The following is a 19,911-nucleotide window of genomic DNA, read 5'->3' as shown; positions in this document are numbered from 1 at the left end:
AAACAAATATTTGCTCCAATTTCTCCTCTTGAATCCAACTTTATCTTCATATTATGATATTTCCTATTTTTAAAAGCACTATTCATGCTTTTTCATCTATTAATGTCATTCTGCACCAACTCTCCACTGATACCTTAGAACATACCATTTAGTTGAACAGTTCCCAGCCCTTAGTTTGCAACATTTTCATAACACTACTTTTTAGAATACAACAGTAAAACATTATAAAATAATTATAATTTTGTGTGACTATCACTAGCCTACTGCAGCCTTTGTAAGGCAGACTGGTGGCATCTGCTTTGTATGAGAAACTGCGTGTTATTAGGGAGAAGATACGAGTTGTGTGTGGTGTATGAATTGCAGAGATGTTGGGGACTGCACGAACACCCAGCCCTTAGCCAAGGTATTAACCATTTGAGACTTAAATCCCTGATCAAGCTAGGATTCAAACCCAAGGAACTCTGAATAGAAGACCACTAAATTGACCATTCAGCCAAGATGTCAGAGAGTGCAGTTTTAACAGAACTGTAATTCTTCATGCAAAATTACATTAACCTTTTCACTCCGGTGGACTTTCCATCCTTCAAAAATCTGACTACCTCTGCAGCGTTTGAACCCCGCTATCTTGGGATCTGGAGGCAGACACTCTACCACTGATCCATGTAAAAGATCTCTGGTGACATGTTTGGTGTTCACCCAACAAAATTCATTAAAATCTCAGAGCCACAGTTTACTCTGCCATCTAGTAGGCCTAGAGTAAAAGGAAAATGCCAAAATTGACCAGCAAGCAGCCAGATGGCATCAAATTAAAATGCATGCACATGGTACCTGAGGTCATACAATTATTATACTCTGGTGGACTGCTGTAGCAGTCGAGAGAGAGAGCTGTGCTGAGTAACCGGTGGACTCCTGTAGCAGTCACGTGGAAGCGAGGCCACACATGTTTTGTCCAGCTTTTCTGTGCTTCACTATGGTAGACTGCTGAAGAAGTTTGACTTTCATAATATGAGGGTTGGAACTTAAATAGTGGCAACACTGCTGTGGAGACGCTATGCAACGGAATCTAATATTGTCGCTGAGAGCACTCATTGGTTACATATCTACCTTACCTCAGAGCAAATGGACTCGCCCTTCACACATCATCTGCGTGCGCACAAGCGAGAGAAACACAGTCACTTGTGAGCTAGCGGTCTAACGTAACGTTGTCACTATGGTTTCCAAACAGGAACAACGGAGTTGGACCATGATTGAATGTGCCAGAGGTTGTACAGCACGACAGTGTCATCAAGGTCTTCAAGAGGCTTGCGGGAAATCTGCATTGCCTTACAGAGCAGTGGCACATTGAGTAAAAGCCTTCAACGATGGTTGGCAAACTATGGCAGACATTCATCGGGCAGGTCGTCCTACGAGCATCAGTGAAGAAGAAGTGCATGCTCTTGCCGTGTTACAGGACAGTGATCGAACCCAGATGATTCATGAGCTCACATTCGCTTCAGAACTGTTGCAGAAATTCGACAGGCAGTAGAGCGCTCCATTTGCACCATCAACAGAACAAGCTCTGCTAAAGGTATACTACGACTTCCACATCGCTGGCAATGGGTTATACACAACGCTGATGACTACATTGAAGGACAGTAAAGGTTGCTAACATGTAACCCTTTTGTATCTGTTGTAAATAAATAGTTGCCACTATTTAATTTCCAACCTTCATATTATCTAGTGGTTGTCTTGTGAGTCTGTAGTTACTAGTAGAGTCCCCAGATGTCAGTAACAATCAGAAGATAAGGGTTCGAGTGACCTTTACACTCATCATTTGCCACATAATTGCTGTTCACTGCCAATGTAGTAGTGCTTCTATAGACAGCTTCAATGCATTGCAGTATCATATTTCATAATGCATGAGAAATTCTTCATATCAGATAATGGCATTGAAGAAAATGAAGATAGGCAAGAAGGCCAATACTGTGAACAAATCTACAGATCTAAAAGAAGGATGGGAAGCTTTGCATGAATGAAAATGACTAAAATATAATCAAAGATATTTGACTGAACAAAATATATTTAACAAAAAACATAGTCAGCCTGCTGTGACTTAACAACGTGAACAAATACGAGTGAAAAAAGCGGAGAGCAGAAAGTATCCTGTACAGTGCGCACAGCCAGCCACTCGAAGTGTACAAGTCCACTCTCACTAAACTGAGTGGAAAGGTTAACCATGAACACGCTAGTATACCAAGTACTGATTTCTGCTTGGAAACTAACTTAAGTTTCACTAACTTCTCTCCTTACAGTCCTTACACATAGACCTACAAGGAAGTTCCTAATCCTATGGAATAAATATATATAAGTGCCAGCCTACCTTGCTACAATGAACCTAAACACACTATTGAAATTAAAGGGAGGAAAAAGTTAACAGTCAAGATAACACACATGATAAAAAGGGAACCAATACAAAAAGAAATACACATGTGCACACAACTAACACCATACAAACTGAGAACTATTGAACATGAGGCAAATAATAAATCAGGGTAGAATGCTGGTAAATGCTGGCCCCGCAGTGTAAGGGTAGCATGTCTGCATCTCACACAAAGGCCTCAAATTTGATTCTCAGCTAGATCAGTGATTATTACCTGGATCTGAAAGCTGGTTCAAAGTCCACTTAGCTGACATGTCTACAGTACAATATTAAAGATCTATCTGATGGTGAGATGGCAGCCCCAGTCTACGGCCAAGAGCATTCATTGTGCCAACTGCACAACACCTCATAATCTGCAGGCCTTCGGGCTGATCAGTGGTTGCTGCGTAGGCCATGGCCCTTCGGGGCTGTTGTGCCATGGATGTTTTTTGTTTTGTTTGTGACACTGGTAAATGATATAAAGCAAAAGAGGAATGAGTTCCTGCTAACAATAACATAACCCATAACGCTTTGATTCAGTCTGGCATCATGTCAGTGAGGAGGTTCACCTTGGTTCTTATATTTAACTGTAATTTCCTTCATGGTGATGAATTTCTTTTAACATAATATTTTTCATAATTTATAAATATTAATAATTTAGCTGTATAATTCTTGTGAAGTTTTAATAAGTAGAAATTTCAACATATTTGTTATCAAGCAGTATTCTTCTTCCAACACTTTTCCCACAATTTGGCAGGGTCGTCAGTGCAAACTCTGTCACCATGTGGACTTGATTCTGTTTTATGGCCAGATGCCCTTCCTGTAGCCAACCCTATGTGGAAGGATGTGTTCGTTATTGTGTGTTTTCTGTGGCAGTTGTGGGTGTATGAAGAGGCGAGTATTGGGTGAATGCAAACACCCATTCCCTGGGACAGAGGAATTAACCACACACAATTAAAATTCCTGACCTTACCAGGAATTGAACCCACCTTCTGAACTGAGGGCCTTGATGCTAACCATTCAGCCAAGGAGTTGGACATTTTTCAGTGATACTAGGAAATGTTAAAGCAGCTCTGTCATTATGTAACACAGCAACAGTGTAGTCTTCTACCCACCCATCCACACACTGCAAGAAAAATACCACAGCGGTTCTAGGAAGATGCTGATAAGTTAAGAGTACACTAAAGGAGATCTTATTTCTTCCTCTTACACTCCAGATTCTATGATTTACTCAGATAAATGGTATAAAGGGTTAGGTGTTTTTAGGGCAAACTGGGAAGCCTTGCTTCAGCATATAAACAGCTGCAACATTCTGAAACAGTAAGGGAACCAATATATTGAAGCCACTAGAAATCTAGATGAAGAATATGCTTGACTGAGCTAAGCATAAATGATAAAACTAAAGATATGAAGAACAGGCACGGTGAGTGAGATTCTATGATTTAAATGGTATAAAATGTTAGGTGTTTTTAGGGCAAACTGGGAAGCCTTGCTTCAGCATATAAACAGCTGCAACATTCTGAAATGGGAAGGGAACCAATATACTGAAGCCACTAGAAATTTAGATGAAGAAATTAGCATATGCTTAACTGAGCTAAACATAAATGATAAAACTAAGCATATAAAGAGCAGGCACGATGAGTATGACACCAAGAAACTCAGAAATAAATTACAAGAACCTGAATTTGAGAAATGGAGCAAGCCGAGAATTAAAGGTCAGAAAGTGTGTCTGTAGAAGAAGTTCCCTCCTGCAAACTGCTGGGTTAGAAATCGCCATGGCCTTTCTAGTACAGAATGGTGAGACTCACTGAAAATGGCAAGTAACGTTGCACCTGTAAGAGCTGTACTGGGATGGTCCCTTGATGGTAACCGCTGCAGAAAATGTAGTGAGACTGAAACTTTACCGCACGTCTCGGTTTCCTGTGCCTTTGCTGAAGCTCTTCGAAACACCAGACATCACAACATCAGGTTGTCCATAGCACAGGCGCTCCATGAGAAAGGATTTCAAGTGCATGAGGAAATCCATGCCATCAGAGTAAATGGCAGCGCGAGAAGGATAGACATGATTATTTTAACCATGTTGGTTCAATCTCGTCTGTATTGACTTATATTCAATTTCTATGAAACACTTTTCTGCCTTGTCATTACTTTACATTTTATAATAATTATCTACCGTACATGTTTTGAGTGCTACTACTCCCTTCTTCAGCAGTACCAGAACATCAAACTAAATCCTTGGACTTGATACATTTGTACAATACAGTCATCAACAAAACAAATTATACATAAATCTTGAAATCGTTAAAATATTTCTTTTATGTCTAAACTGTTCAATTACACTTATAATGTCATTTAGTAAAAACTTTAAAAATAGAATAATTTTCAAATCATAAAATGAATAAAACCTATTAAGTTAGTCACTATATATAAAAATTTAAAATCTGCTCTGCTCTTGAAATCTCTCCTTTCCTTAAGTCCTTACTAGCTGATGTACAGGATTCTTGGAAAAACTGACTTTGTGGTTTTCCTAACTGAAGTCAACATAGGTCATTACAAAAATGTCAGTAGGAAAGTAGTGATTAAAAGCACTCTCATCATATAAAATAATCGATCAAATGAAAAACCGCACATTTTCTTACTTTTAGCAAACAGTACTACGGTGCCGATCTAACAGTCCAAAGTTCCAGAGCTGGAATGACTAGGCCACAGACAGCCATGAATACTCCTCTACCATCATTCCGTTAAGTATGCACACTGTTCATTCCAATCACTGCCTCAGAGTAGGGATTGAATGCTATGATGAACCACTGTGTTAGTACCAGTAGTATCAGAAAATTTATGAACCAGAGGAATGGCATGCTAAAGAAGAAAGTTATCTAACGTCCCAGCTACTTCCCGCCAATATTCAGGCAGGATGTTACACTTGGTATGACCGGGCAAGTTGGCTGTGTGGTTAGGGGCGCGCAGCTGTGAGCTTGCATCCAAGAGATAGTGGGTTCGAAACCCACTGTCGGCAGCCTTGAAGATGGTATTCCATAGTTTCCCATTTTCACACCAGGCAAATGTTGGGGCTGTACCTTAATTAAGACCAAGGCCGCTTTCTTCACACACCTAGCCCTTTCCTATCCCATCATTGCCGTAAGACCTATCTGTGTCGGTGCGACGTACGGCAAGTTTAAAAAAATACTTGGTACGCAGCAGTAATTCTATCTATCGGAGAAGGGTGGCAACAGAAGACACAAACACATCACAACAAACAATGGCCAGTGTAATGTTATTGTTGATTAATTTTATGAGCTTTCTATATTGTAGGCCTTCACATGTAATTTTCTTTTGACTCTGTGATATTAGGGTGTCTTATAAAATTATTTATAGCGTAGACTGTAGTTTCTTGTTCTCCGACTTTACATACCGATTTTCATTAAATTCTGTTTACCCATTTTTCTCGTGACTCGGCGCTGATATGGACTTAGTAACAAAAATCCAAATTCAAGAATATCTCTGTGATCATAGCCGATACGATAACAATGTATAAGATATAAATGGTTGAAAATATAATACTATATAACTTGAGTTAGTAGTATTTATCAATACGACCACTAGTGTTTATCGATACGACCACTAATAACAAATATTGAGAAATACATTTTAGGCCTTCCCCTAAACTACTATTTCACTCATTGTGACTAAAATTATTTATATACCGGGCGAGTTGGCCGTGCGCGTAGAGGCACGCGGCTGTGAGCTTGCATCCGGGAGATAGTAGGTTCGAATCCCACTATCGGCAGCCCTGAAGATGGTTTTCCGTGGTTTCCCATTTTCACACCAGGCAAATGCTGGGGCTGTACCTTAATTAAGGCCACGGCCGCTTCCTTCCAACTCCTAGGCCTTTCCTATCCCATCGTCGCCATAAGACCTATCTGTGTTGGTGCGACGTAAAGCCCCTAGCAAAAAAAATTATTTATAGCCTAGATTGTAGTGACTTATTCCCCAACATCGTCTACTGATTTTCGTTAAGATATGACCACTAATAACATAAATATTTGACAATATTTAGGCCTTCTCCTAAACTACCATTTCAGTCATCGTGAATACAATTATTTATGGTCCAGATTATAGCGACTTATTCTCCGACTTTGAATACCGATTTTCATTAAGATACGACCACCAATAACATAAATATTTGAGAATTAAATTTTAGGCCTTCCCCTAAACTACCATTTCACTCATTGTGACTAAAATTATTTATAGCCTAGATTGTAGTGACTTATTCCCCGACTTTGCATACCAATTTTCATTAAATTCTATTCAGCTGTTTTCTAGTGATGCGTGTACATACATATAGACAGACAGAAATTACAGAAAATTAAAAAGTGTATTTCCTTGTTACTGTGACACGACTGATACAGAAATACCATCCTTTTTAAATTCTGAGCAATGTACAGACAAAACTCATATTTTATATACAGAGATTTACACCTAAAAAAAAAAAAAAAAATCTTTGTGACAAAACTGTTCACTTACACTTACTATGTCATTTAGTAAACACTTTAAAAATAGAATAATTTTCAATTCATAAAATGTATAAAACCTATTAAGTTAGTCACTGTATGCTAAAATTTAAAATACTTTCTGCTCTGTTCTTGAAATTTCTCCTTTCCTTAAGTTCTTATTTACACTTCTATAGTTCTGAGACCTTTCATATAAATTGGAATTTCTCCTCTTACTCCCATCCGACCATGCGAGCCAGTTTTAACCATCAAGTTCTTCAGTTTCATTGGTACCAAATTTGTCAAAATTAAAACAACATTACACTTGTGACAAGGTCATTGGCAGCAAGCAGAGGAGCAAGGACATGTTTGTTTGGTCCAGACAATTGTAACGTTGTTTTAATTTTGCCAAATTTGGTACCAGCTGAAAATGAACTGGATTAAGGGGAGAAATTCCGATTTATATGAAAAGTCTCAGAACTATAGCAGTGTAAATAAGGACTTAAGGAAAGGAAAAATTTGAAGAACAGAACAGAAAGTATTTTAAATATTAGCATATAGTGACTAACTTAATAGGTTTTATTCATTTTATGAATTGAAAATTATTCTATTTTTAAAGTGTTTACTAAATGACATAGTAAGTGTAAATGAACAGTTTAGACACAAAGAAATATTTTTATTTTATTTTTTAGGTGTAAATAAGGACTTAAGGAAAGGAAAGTTTCAAGAGCAGAGCAGATTTCAAATTTTTATATATAGTAACTAAATAGGTTTTATTCAGTTTATAATTTGAAAAATATTCTATTTTTAAAATTTTTACTGAATGACACAATAAGTGTAAATGAACAGTTAGACACAAAAGAAATATTTTCATGATTTCAAGATTTAAGTATAATTTGTTTTGTTGATGACTGTATTGTAAAAATGTAACAAGTCCAAGGATTTAGTTTGATGTTTTGGCACCGCGGTAGAAGAGAGTAGTAGCTTTTGAAACATGTACGGTAGATAATTATAATAAAATGTAAAGTACTGACAAGGCAGAAAAGTGTTTCATAGAAATTGGAGGATAGACATGATCACCATTAAAGGGAAAAAAAAAAAAAAAAAAACGAGCTCGATAGCTGCAGTCGCTTAAGTGCGGCCAGTATCCAGTATTCGGGAGATAGTAGGTTCGAACCCCACTGTCGGCAGCCCTGAAAATGGTTTTCCGTGGTTTCCCATTTTCACACCAGGCAAATGCTGGGGCTGTACCTTAATTAAGGCCACGGCTGCTTCCTTCCCACTCCTAGCCCTTCCCTATCCCATCGTCGCCATAAGACCTATCTGTGTCGGTGCGACGTAAAACAACTAGCAAAAAAAAAAAAGGGAAAAAAGGATGTATATTAGACCCCACAGTAAGATATGAAATGCACTCCAACCAACCAGACGAAGTAGACAGAGAAAATAAGTCTATATACCTGTCTACAGTGCCGTATTACATGAATAAATACGAGCTGGATAACATAGAAGTGAGGGGTCTCATGATCGGTGTGAGAGGGACAGTCCCTAAGAAGATGATAGAGCTGATGAAGACCTTGAATATCAGTACCAAGGAGTTTATCGACTGGGGGCTGAAAGCGTTCATGGGTTCTCTTCTGATTCTCAGATGCCACTTGTATTTGCCAGACTGACTTATAATTTACTTATAGTTTTTTTTTATTTTTAAATGAAATTGTTGTATTCTTTGTCTTAGGCAGCCTCAAGTGGAGGAAGATTTTGAAAATAAATAATATCCATGTGCAACCAGTGGCACGATTAGGTATGGGGCCACTTTGTGAAGAAAACATTACATTTTATTAAATTTCAGCCACCTGAAAATAGGAATTATATGAATTATTTAGAAAACAATTCATAGAAACCCTGTTGTCTTATTAGCTAATTCTTTCCTTTAAATTTCTTTAATCAGTAAGGAAATTACTTAGCAGAAATACATATAAAATGTCGTTCGTCACAACTAACCAATTCGTACAGCACCACAGCAAGGAGTGGAGGTTTGCGCAACAGTGTGTAGCATGTGCTAAGAGGAAGGGTATCAGGTGTATATTGTTACCAAGGTCATGGACACTGAGGTATGATTCACCCCAATAGGTCGTTGATTCATCCACTTGCTGCATCAGTCTGGCTGTCTCACTCAGTCAATGTGTCTGTGTAGTTCTATCTAATGTCTGTTCATTTGTTAGGTGTCACAATGATAATTATTAAATAAATGCCATAATGGTCCACCTTTTTCAATACTATAATATGCAATATTATTGAATAACATTACTAAACTAGGGACTAGTTTCGGCCTTGGCTGGACATCTTCAGCCTTAATGTAATACATCTAATAACTAAACAAATGTACAAACACACAACTGACATAAAAACTAATGTACAAACACATTATTAACATTAAAATCTTGCATGAACTATGTGTAAAATCTGAAAAATCAATTAGGCTCTAAATTCTTATCATCTGGAGTATACTCATCATCCAGACTTCTTCTTGTATTAATATTCATAGAATTGTTAGTTCCATCACTGCTAATCATTACAGTTTCAATTGCAAAACGGGAACTGGTAAAGTTGATTCTGAAGTAAGATCATCAATCACCAAATCTACTTGAGTGGTGTTAGCAGTATGCAAGCCACTGGACGCCACTGTAAATAACCACCAGCTGACAGCTTTTGATGTCCCCCCCACCACACACACACACACACACACACACACACACACACACACACGCGCACTTCTAATTCCCAAATGCTGCTACTGTGTGCAACTCCTACTTTCCTTTACTCATAGCCCATAGAATTGTCCTCCTTCCACCAATAAGTATTAATAATAACCCCTGTCTGATCCATGCGGTTATAAGAACCACCTACAAATTTCAACAAGGTTGAATTTAAACATACAGAGAAACAGACAACTAATCGGACAATCTTTTTATTGTTGAGTTGATATTCATATATTTAATTATAAAATAATATACTGTATGCAATGAATATTACTTACTATTGCAGTTAGAACTCTTAAGGTCTTGTTTGCTATGCCATCTGGACCATGAACATCTAGAGATGACTGAGTCCTCTGCAGGCTTAAACCTTCACTTGAGTTCCAAATCCCAACTTTTGAGAGACCACTGTGTGTGAGTTCAATCACATCCAAAACAAAGCTGCTGCGGAATCCTTCGTTATCAAACATTATTGGGCCTGTCAATCCTCTGAAGGTGTTGTGACTCTGAAAGTTACATCACAGAAAACAATAGATGCTTGTGTGAGAAATTAACATCACACTATCAATAAAGAAGTAGTACTTTCCAATAGTAATTTCTCTCATCTACTAAGGGACCTTCCAAAAGACAAAAAAAAGAGTTAGAACATAACTATATTAATGTGAGAATATCAGCTGTTTATAATTGCTAAATTCAGATGTAAGTACTTTTATATTAAATGGCAAAGTAAAAACAATATTAGGACTTGTACTGATTATCACAGTAAAACTTCTTACAATTTTCTACAAAAGTAGGTGCATTTTCACCCAGCACTGTTTAAACTGAAGATACGGTACTAAACTCATGAAGTTTGTCTGTCTCCTGAAAATCATTCAGAGCAGAATTCTACAGGTACAACTGTCACTTCTAGTCTTATAGAGACAATTATATTTTATAGAAGATATTTAAACATATCCTGGAATATAGTAGTTAGCTTAATACAGTTACAGTTACAGTTTCAATTGCAAAACAGGAACTGGTAAAGTTGATTCTGTAGTAAGATCATCAATCACCAAACTTGAATTTTCAAAAACTCCATTATGAGGTAAGAAATGGGTTGCAGATCTAGTTAAGATCTAACAACTATTTCCTAACCCTTTCTTTCACTATCTGCAATTATTTGGGAATGCCACAAATGTTCAGGTTCAAGGTCAAGCACTTTCTGCAGATTTGCTCTACATTTTCCTTTTTTCTGCATGCGCCTTGTTTGAGTTATTGGGTCATCAATTTATTCAGGCCCGCTTGCAGCTGCACTGTCTCTTCAGGCATGCACTGCTTGCCTGTTGACATCCGGTCCCTTTGACGAGCCACTTCTCCACTTCCTTGTACTCAGCTGACCTTGCATTCCAAGCTTATTGCTATTTGTTAGCGGGCAAACAAGCCGTCTCTGCCCATGGGACTGTGTCACTCAACAACAGGCCTGTAGTGCTGTCAGTTGAGCGTGTCTAAGAGAAGAAATAGCCAATATCTCAAAAGAAGGGTAGGAACAAGTTAATGAAAATTTGTTAAGATGCTAAATTGCTAAATAACCTTACTGAGGTAGCCTTGTGCATTCATCTGCTTTATGCCTTATGCTTGTTGGCCTACTGATGGGACTGCAGTATCAGCAAATGAGTGGTGCATGCCTGAAGCCACAGTGCACTTGCAACTGGGCCCTAATAAAATGATGATCTGTATATAGTCTTGTATTTATGTTAAGAATTTACCTGAAAGTTCACCATATTTCATTGAAATATCTCCAACCATTTCTGAATTATATCGAAACAAACCCACAAAAGAAAATTGCTCCCACTTACAGTTTTACCCGTCATCTCCGGCTGTTATTTATATCTGAGTAGAGGACAACTACGGAATACAGGGAAAATGTTTGATAAGGAATTTTTAAAAACCAACAAAATGTTATTATTACAAGTAAGAATGATATTATATTAATCATCACCATCATCATCATTTCCCCTTATCCAGCTCCTGCCGGGTCGAGATATTTATGGTACTTCTCCATCTTTCTCTTTCCTTCCAACATTCCTCTTCCACAATCCTGTCCCAGTCTCATCACTGATTCAATCCGTCTTGTTCTACGTCTTCCTCTTGCTCTCTTGCCCTCGCACTTTCCATCCAGTGTCTGTCTTGGAATTCTATTCTCCTCCATCCTCTTTACATGCCCAAACCACCTTAGTTTATACTTTTCAACTCTCTCATTTATCTTCCCTATCCCAACTTCCTTTGTAACATCTTCATTTCTCACTCTGTTTTTCCTTTAGGAATTTCATCTAACTGGCTTGAATTCTACTCTCTTGCCCACTAGTCAAAGCCAAAGTCTCAGCTGCATACATCAGTAGGGGTACATAGTACATTTTGTACATTATCTCTTTCCTTTTCCTTGGTACTTCTTTGCTCCAAACAAGTTTTCTTACTCTTTGGTAGAATGCATTACTCTGCTGTACCCTCCTGCTAATCTCCATGTCCACCCTATCATTTTTCATTAATTCACTTCCTAGGTATTTAAAACTGTCCACAATTTCCAGACTCTGTCTTCCAGTTTTCCTTGCCTTTTCCCTCTCAACATCACCAGAGTCCTGCTTTTCTCTGTACTGATTTTCATGCCATATTTCTCAATTTTTTGTTCAGTACATCTAGTTGTTGTTGCACTTCTTTGCTGTCCTTTCCCCAGATCACATCATCATCTGCAAATAGCAGTATGTTCATCTCTTTATCTCCATAGGCTTCCTTTGTTTCCTTTACAATTTTGTCCATGACCATAATAAACAAAAGAGGTGACAGCACACTCCCCGGTCTTAGTCCAATCTTATCCCTAAACAATTCTGTCTTTCCAACTGGGGTCAGTACTCTGATAATACAGTTGTTGTACATTGCTTGCACCATTTCTAACATTTCTCTTCTGAGTCTCTTTTTAACCATGGTTTCCCAAACCTTCCCTCTGGGTACACTATCATATGCCTTCTCTATATCTATGAAAGTCATGACCATATTAAATAATATGAAAAATATTCTGTTTATCAATATTCTGCATAGTCACCAATTGGGCCCCATTCAAGTCAATGCATTCTTGAAGCCTTAACTAGACATTTTTGCATACCTTTCAGCAGAACTCAACGGGAGTGAAAGTGAGCTTATCAACAATAACCCGGCGCAGATGGGCTTGGTTTTGGATAGCATGCTTGTACACTTTATCCCTTACATACCCACAGAGAAAAATAACTGCTGATGTTAGGTCAGGGGATATTCAATGTTGCAACTTTGATTTGTAAAGAGGACATGCTAAATCCACAGCCACACATTTTTTGATTCCATCATGTGCAGACTGACATGGGACATCCTGGCTTCTTTGGATAACAAACACTTCATCATTCATTGAACAGCCTGTTTATCTGAATGACTGTATACACTTTCGATCCTGGAGGTACGTACAATTATGTCATTTGGCATCTAACCTTGGAAGCATTTTTTGGTAGGTACAGAATACAATCAAACACTTTGCACTCATTTCTCCATAGATGGTCTCACTTCAGCCATATTCTTCAAAAATGTACAGCAACAAAACATGGATGAAGATACAAAACAAAACGAAAGACTAGCAAATTACAAACTAGTGTAATTCACCTATATAACTGCATAATTAAACATTCAAACATTTGCCCCATATTTTGCAGCCACCCTATATAATATTCCTCCAGGTTGCGTTACATTTTCATTCAATGTTGTTTGTGTTTGTACTTCCAATGATGGAGGAAGACAATTCTAGTGTGAAACACGGGTCCACACAGACTGTGCTTGATGTATGGGAGAGGCTGCGTCTGACATAGCATGCGTTCCTATTGTTCCAAATTTTTGTGACCTTCAAGGTTTGTTTAAGCTGGTCTGTATCAAGCCTCTAAGCACCAACGTCCTTTTGAAAGCCCCTTTGGTTTTCATCTGAAAAATGCCAACGTCCTTTCAAAAGGATGTGCAGTATTTTTTTTTTTTATTAAAAGTAACAGTCATTTCCTTTCAGAATTTCCCAATATAGTTAGTTAAAGACTTAGTATTTTTGCAATAAACAGCCTCATTTATTTTCAAGGCCATTCTTTCAGTATATTAGTCCAATCAGCAGGCATATTTATTGGTGCACTTTAGTTGGCGCGGCTGTGCACCTTGTCCGCTCTGTGTCTAGTTGCTCTTGATCTTTTACTTGTTCATTTATTGCTGTGAAAATGATTATATATCCATTGTGCTTGACAAAACATATGGGCATTTGAGACGTCTTCGAAAATATACTTGTAATTATTATTATTACTATTATTATTATCATCATCATCATCATCATCATTATATATAATTCGCTGGGGCCATCAAGGACCATGTTAAGTCTTGTTACATTTAACAATGAACTTGGCTTTCTTTACAGCCCAAATTTCCCTCATTCTTTGTGAGTGGGCCTGCTTACGCTCCTCTGTCCAAGGGGCACCGTGTCTTCTCTTCGGTTGCTCGTCTCGGTTTAGCCCGTTCATCAATATTTTCTTGCGGAAGAGATCTCTGTTAACGGCGTCTTCAAATGAGATATGTAGCATTTGCAGGTCTTCTTTGGTATTTCTAAACCAGGGAATTGTGGTTTTGGGGTTTGAATCAAAAAAGTGAAAGATTTCTTTAGTTAACTTTCTTCCGTCCATTCTTTTCAGATGACCGTAAAATCGTGCCCGTCTTTTTCTGATTGTGTCGGTAATTTTCTCTATTTTGCTGTAGACTTCCTTGTTGGATCTCTTTTGATGGATTCCATTTCTGTACTTTGATCCCAAGATTCCTCTCACAATTTTGCGTTCTCTTTTCTCCAGTTCTTCAAGGAGTCCTTTGTTGGCATTTAGAGACAGGGTTTCAGCTGCATATAGAACTACTGGCTTCAGAACTGTTTCATAGTGACGTATCTTGGTGTTTTGGGAAAGGCATTTTTTGTTGTAGATTGTGCGGGATGTTTGGTAGGCTATTTCCAGTTTGCGTACTCGCTCCTGAAGTGCTACTTTGTTCAGTCCATTTTTCATGATGATCTCACCCAGGTATTTGAATTTGTCTACTCGGGTGATGTCCCTGTATTTTGTATGGAGTTTTGGTGGAGCCTCTTTGATGTTAGTCATTACTTCTGTTTTCTCAAACGATATCTGCAAACAAAGTTTGTTCGGCAATTTCCTTTAAAATTTCAACTTGAGCTCTAGCGGTTTCTATGTCGTTTGAGAGAACAGCAATATCATCGGCAAATGCTAAGCAATATAAATGGTCCGTTATGCTAAGCAGTCTGTTGTGATCCCCTTGGATTTGGTTCCTATTCTCAATGGACTGTAGTTGGTTTCCTGTAATCTCTCCCGCCAGGTTCTGATGATCTTTTCAAGAACACAGTTGAAGAGTATCGGGAATAGCCCATCACCTTGTCGGACTCCTGTTTTGATGTCAAAGGAATGCGAGAGACATTGGTGGAACTTCACCTTGGATTTTGTATCGGTCAGGGTGGCTATAATTAATGCCGGCAGTTTCAAATCAACTCCAAATTCATTTAAGATGTTTAGCAGGACTTCCCGGACAATGGAGTCGTACAGTTTCTTAAAGTCCACAAAGACAGACACATACTGCTTGCACCTTAGTGTACAATATCTGATGATCGTTTTCAGATTTTGGATCTGTTCAGCTGTTGAGCGACCTTTTCTGAACCCTCCTTGGTATTCACCTATTTGATGTTCGACTTGTGCTTCCAAACGCTCCAGGATGGCAAGTGATAGAATTTTGTAAGTACGGGTAGCAAAGATATTCCTTTGTAATTGTTGATGTCCTTCATGTTGCCTTTTTTGTGTAATGGATGGATCAAAGCTATTTTCCAATCTTCAGGTAGGGTCTCCTTGTTCCAAATTTCTTCTATTTGCTTTTGCAAGATATCAAGTGATTCCTCTGGGGCATATTTCCATAGTTCTGCTACTACTGAGTCTTTCCCCCGGTGCTTTGTTATTTTTGAGACGGGCAATGTGGCGCTTGATTTCATCTCTGTTGGGTGGTCTGGAATCTGGGTACTTGAGTAAAGGTTCCTTGGTCTCAATGGCGCTTTGCTGTTTAGAGCAATTAAGTAAATTCTTGAAGTAATCTGCCAGAATGCTGCAATTTTCTTCATTTGACGTCGCCAGTGTGCCGTCCTTTTGCTCAAAGCATAGAGATGGTGGTTTATAGCCAGTGAGTTTGCATTTGAAGGCTCTGTAGTACTCTCTGCTTTCATTCTTCCTAAAGTTTTGTTCTATCTTTTCAATGAGAGATTTTTCGTATTTACGTTTCTCAGTTCTGAACACCCTAGCTGCTTGGGCATGTTGGGTTTTGTAGGTTTCCCAATCATTTTCTGATTTTGTAGAGTAGTACTGTTTCCACGCATTGAGTCTTTCTTGGAGGACTGATTCGCAGGTACCATTCCACCAGGCATGCTTTTTGCTTCTCTTGATTTCTGCAACGTCTTTGGCGGCCTCAACAAGGAGACTTTTGGCATTGTTAAAGTCACAGTCATTTGGTCTAGCCTTCTCCTGGAACTCCTCGACCCTTTGCCGTAGTTTATCATTGTCGAAGCATGTGATCTGTTTGGTTGTCTTCCTTGTGTTTGTGGGAATTGGTTTGAATTTGATAAGAGACATATAATGATCTGAGGCCACATTGATGCCTTTCTTTACCTTGACATTCATAATCTCAGGGCTGTTTCTCCTGGAGATTGCAACATGATCAATTTGGAACTCTCCGAGAGCTTGGACAGGAGAACGCCAAGTCATTTGCTTTCTGGGTAGATGACGAAAGTGGGTCGACATGACCTGCAGGTTGTGATTTTCGCAAATGGACACCAGTCTTTTGCCAATGGGATTGGTTCTTTTGTGAGCAGGGTAATTTCCTATAACTTTCTTGTACTTCTGTTCATGACCTAGTTGGGCATTGAAGTCACCCAAAAGAAGCTTGACATGGTGTTTGGGGATTTTGTTTAATTTTTCATCCAGTAGGTCCCAGAAATTATCAACTTCGTCTGGATCAGACTTGTTCTTATCGTTTGTAGGAGCATGAGCGTTAACTAGGGCGTAGGTTTTGTTCGCACATTTAATTGTGAGTATAGACAATCTGTCATTCACAGGTTCGAAATTTGCAACCGATTTAAGGATCTTGGTTCTAACAGCAAACGCGGTTCCAAGCATCACAGCTCCATTGAGGATTCCTCTTTGCGCTTTGCTCTTGAAAAATCGGTAGCCTTTGGATTCAAAAATCTCTTCATCTGGGTACCTTGTTTCCTGTAGGGCCATTATGGATATCTGATTTTCATGAAGAGCTTTGGTGAGAGTTTTCAGCTTGCCAGTTTGTGTAAGTGAATTTATGTTGAAAGTTGCTAGAAAGGTTTTAGATTTTGGCCTGAGTTTTTGACTCTTCGGGGTACACCGAGATGCTCCGACTCGTCTCTTGCATGATGTCGAGTCTCCCCCAGAATCCGAACGAGACTCGTGCACCGTGGCGTTCACGACGAGGGATTTATCCGAAGATTTACCCTCTGGGGTATGTTTCTTGAAATGTTGTGCCATCATGCTTTTTGACTTGACTTTGCTTTGGACGGGTACCCATCCTTTTACAACTAGGGTTGTTAGCCCTAGAGGTTGCCTCAAGATGTTTTCTGGCTTCTGGTCATTTACCAGTTTTCGCCAAAGCATAGAGATGGTGGTTTATAGCCAGTGAGTTTGCATTTGAAGGCTCTGTAGTACTCTCTGCTTTCATTCTTCCTAAAGTTTTGTTCTATCTTTTCAATGAGAGATTTTTCGTATTTACGTTTCTCAGTTCTGAACACCCTAGCTGCTTGGTCATGTTGGGTTTTGTAGGTTTCCCAATCATTTTCTGATTTTGTAGAGTAGTACTGTTTTTTTTCACGGTGGTATTTTATTTCCCTACTACCCTCTGACTCTGCTGGCGGCAGAGCCAGCGAGCTTCCCCAATTCCAATGGGACGCGCCCGATGGAGGTAACTGGTAAATCCCCACACGGGTATTATTATTATTATTATTATTATTATTATTATTATTATTATTATTATTATTATTATTATTAAATTTGTAGTATGTTACGTAAGTGTTATGTAAAAGACATTTCTACCATATTTAGTAAGTATTGTTATATAAACCAAACAAGTGTAATTAGACTTGAATTCTTGGCTCATTTGGATATATAAATTAATTATTTTTACTACAGATTTATTTTAGGCGCAAAATGAATGTAATTTTCAATAGAGCTTCATAATAACTTGTACTATTCAATAAATATGTTCATGATGTATAAAAAAAATTTTGTTCTACCTAAATATCATTGCTAAACTTTTGTTTGGTTTTATTTTTAAATGATGTTTTTGGGTTTTGGCTGCCAAATGTTTACTAATGGTCATAAATGTACTGAGTAAGGCTTTATTCATATAGGCAACGTATTAGTAAAAAAATAACGAAAATTTCAAGTTTCTACCTGCAATAACAGCTGAACTGTGAGTGATCAAACAAAAGCTTGCAAAAAATGGAAACTGGCCTTGGCGCTCAGTGGTAGGAAAACCGTAATAGCACGCGGCGCTCAAAGGGTTAAGGCGAGTCCACACCAAGATGTTTTCATTAACTTTGTTAATAAATGCTGTTAACCAACAATGTTCATGAATATTTTTGAATATTAATAAAAGAAAAAGCATGTTTGTTAACTTTTTTGAGCATGTTGATAAACAAAATATCTTTGACTTTTGTAAATGAAACTTGTCATTAACTTTTTGTGTTTTAGTTATCATTTTGGTTTGCACATGCACAAGGACACAATTAGAGCATGCAATTTCGTAGCATGGAATATGATGATTTCTTATTTCTTCTAAAAATTCACTATCAAATCGCAAGCAAAGTTCTAATATATATAGTATTTTTAATGCTGTATGATATCCTTTTATCTGTGTTCTAATGTAATTTCATTTCCAGCTTCGCTCCTCGCTGAATAATCTAACCTTCCATAATCACTTGTATATCATCAAAATAATACTATACTAACTAGGTTAAATAAAGATTTTCTTTATATTGTAACCAATTCCTTGAGATTGTTGTATAAAGTTACAAAAACCTCAGGCACAATAAATGAAACTGCTTGTTTTGATACTCTAGACAAATATATAAATAGTCACCAGTTGCTAGGAATCTTAAACTTGTACCTATAAAAAAATAGCCTGTCATTAGTGTAGCTGGCTTACTGATGATCTGTATCATTTCTTGCAATTTCAGGTCCAATTACTGTTAACAAGCACTGAAAGTCATGTGGGGGCATTTTCAAGAAAATATTGAAAGTCTGCTATGTCATGAATTCAAAGTTCTGACACAAGTGTTGTCTCCAAATTTAATTCTAAACGCCTTTCCAATATTTTTCTTTGCCATACATTGCGTCTATTCTTCTTCCTGGCCCTATGCATTATAACCTCACAAACAGCTTTTCTGGTACTGACATAATGTTGAAGAAGTTTGTTAACAAATTTTATTAACTAACTTATGTTGAGAAATGTTTTCATTCACATTGTTTATTAACTTTATTTTGTTAACATTGTTTATTAACTTTTGTGTAGACTAGCCATAATATGTATAATCAATAAAAAGACGTCAGTATTATGATGATGTGGAGATCATGCTTGTCCGTTTGCAATTTCATGTTTATCCTTGACTCCTCTTCCCACATTGACATGTCATGGTATTTATTATATGTTCCTTTTCATGTTCCTATCTCTCTACACATGATTTGATTTGACACTTGTGTTTTACCTTCCCACTATTTAAATTGACCTGTTGGGATCCTTTACTCCCATTTTTGTCCCAGTCTTTTATTACCTGTATTCATCTTTTTCATACATCTATTCCCATTTCCTGTGATTATCCAGATTTCTTCTTATGTTAAATTTCTGCATCAAGCCCCTCATTAATGTTGATACACACCCTCCTGAAGCTAAAAAGCAGAAAATAGCTCACTGGGGGCTAAGGAGAAATAGATGATAAAAAAAGATCCTTCTATGTGAAGACCGTAGCAAAAAAATCCACAGTTTTGGCCCTTCAGGCAAGCAACTCAATGTTGAAAATATTCTAGGGATATGAGCTACGAATTTTAGGTAAATAAAATATAATAAAGTATGAGAATATATTCTTTATTTATTCCTAAAATTTGCAATAATTAAAAGTATAGTGTCATGTCAT

General features: G+C 37.8%; 1 protein-coding gene across 3 annotated transcripts in view; it reads right to left on the bottom strand.

The window, feature by feature from the left end:
- The window catches only part of LOC136866434 (glutamate receptor ionotropic, kainate 2), a 159,233-nt gene that overhangs the window by 66,582 nt on the left and 72,740 nt on the right, over window positions 1–19,911 (bottom strand). For all 3 annotated transcript variants that reach the window (XM_067143368.2, XM_067143370.2, XM_067143369.2), the window contains exon 9: window positions 9,923–10,147. In XM_067143368.2, coding sequence (XP_066999469.2) covers window positions 9,923–10,147 — 225 coding nt within the window. The remainder of the gene's footprint in view (window positions 1–9,922; window positions 10,148–19,911) is intronic.

Source organism: Anabrus simplex, chromosome 3, assembly GCF_040414725.1.
Source record: "Anabrus simplex isolate iqAnaSimp1 chromosome 3, ASM4041472v1, whole genome shotgun sequence".
NCBI classification, from domain to species: domain Eukaryota; kingdom Metazoa; phylum Arthropoda; class Insecta; order Orthoptera; family Tettigoniidae; genus Anabrus; species Anabrus simplex.
The sequence above is the reverse complement of the archived record's forward strand: the minus strand, read 5'-3'. Positions and strand labels throughout refer to the sequence as shown.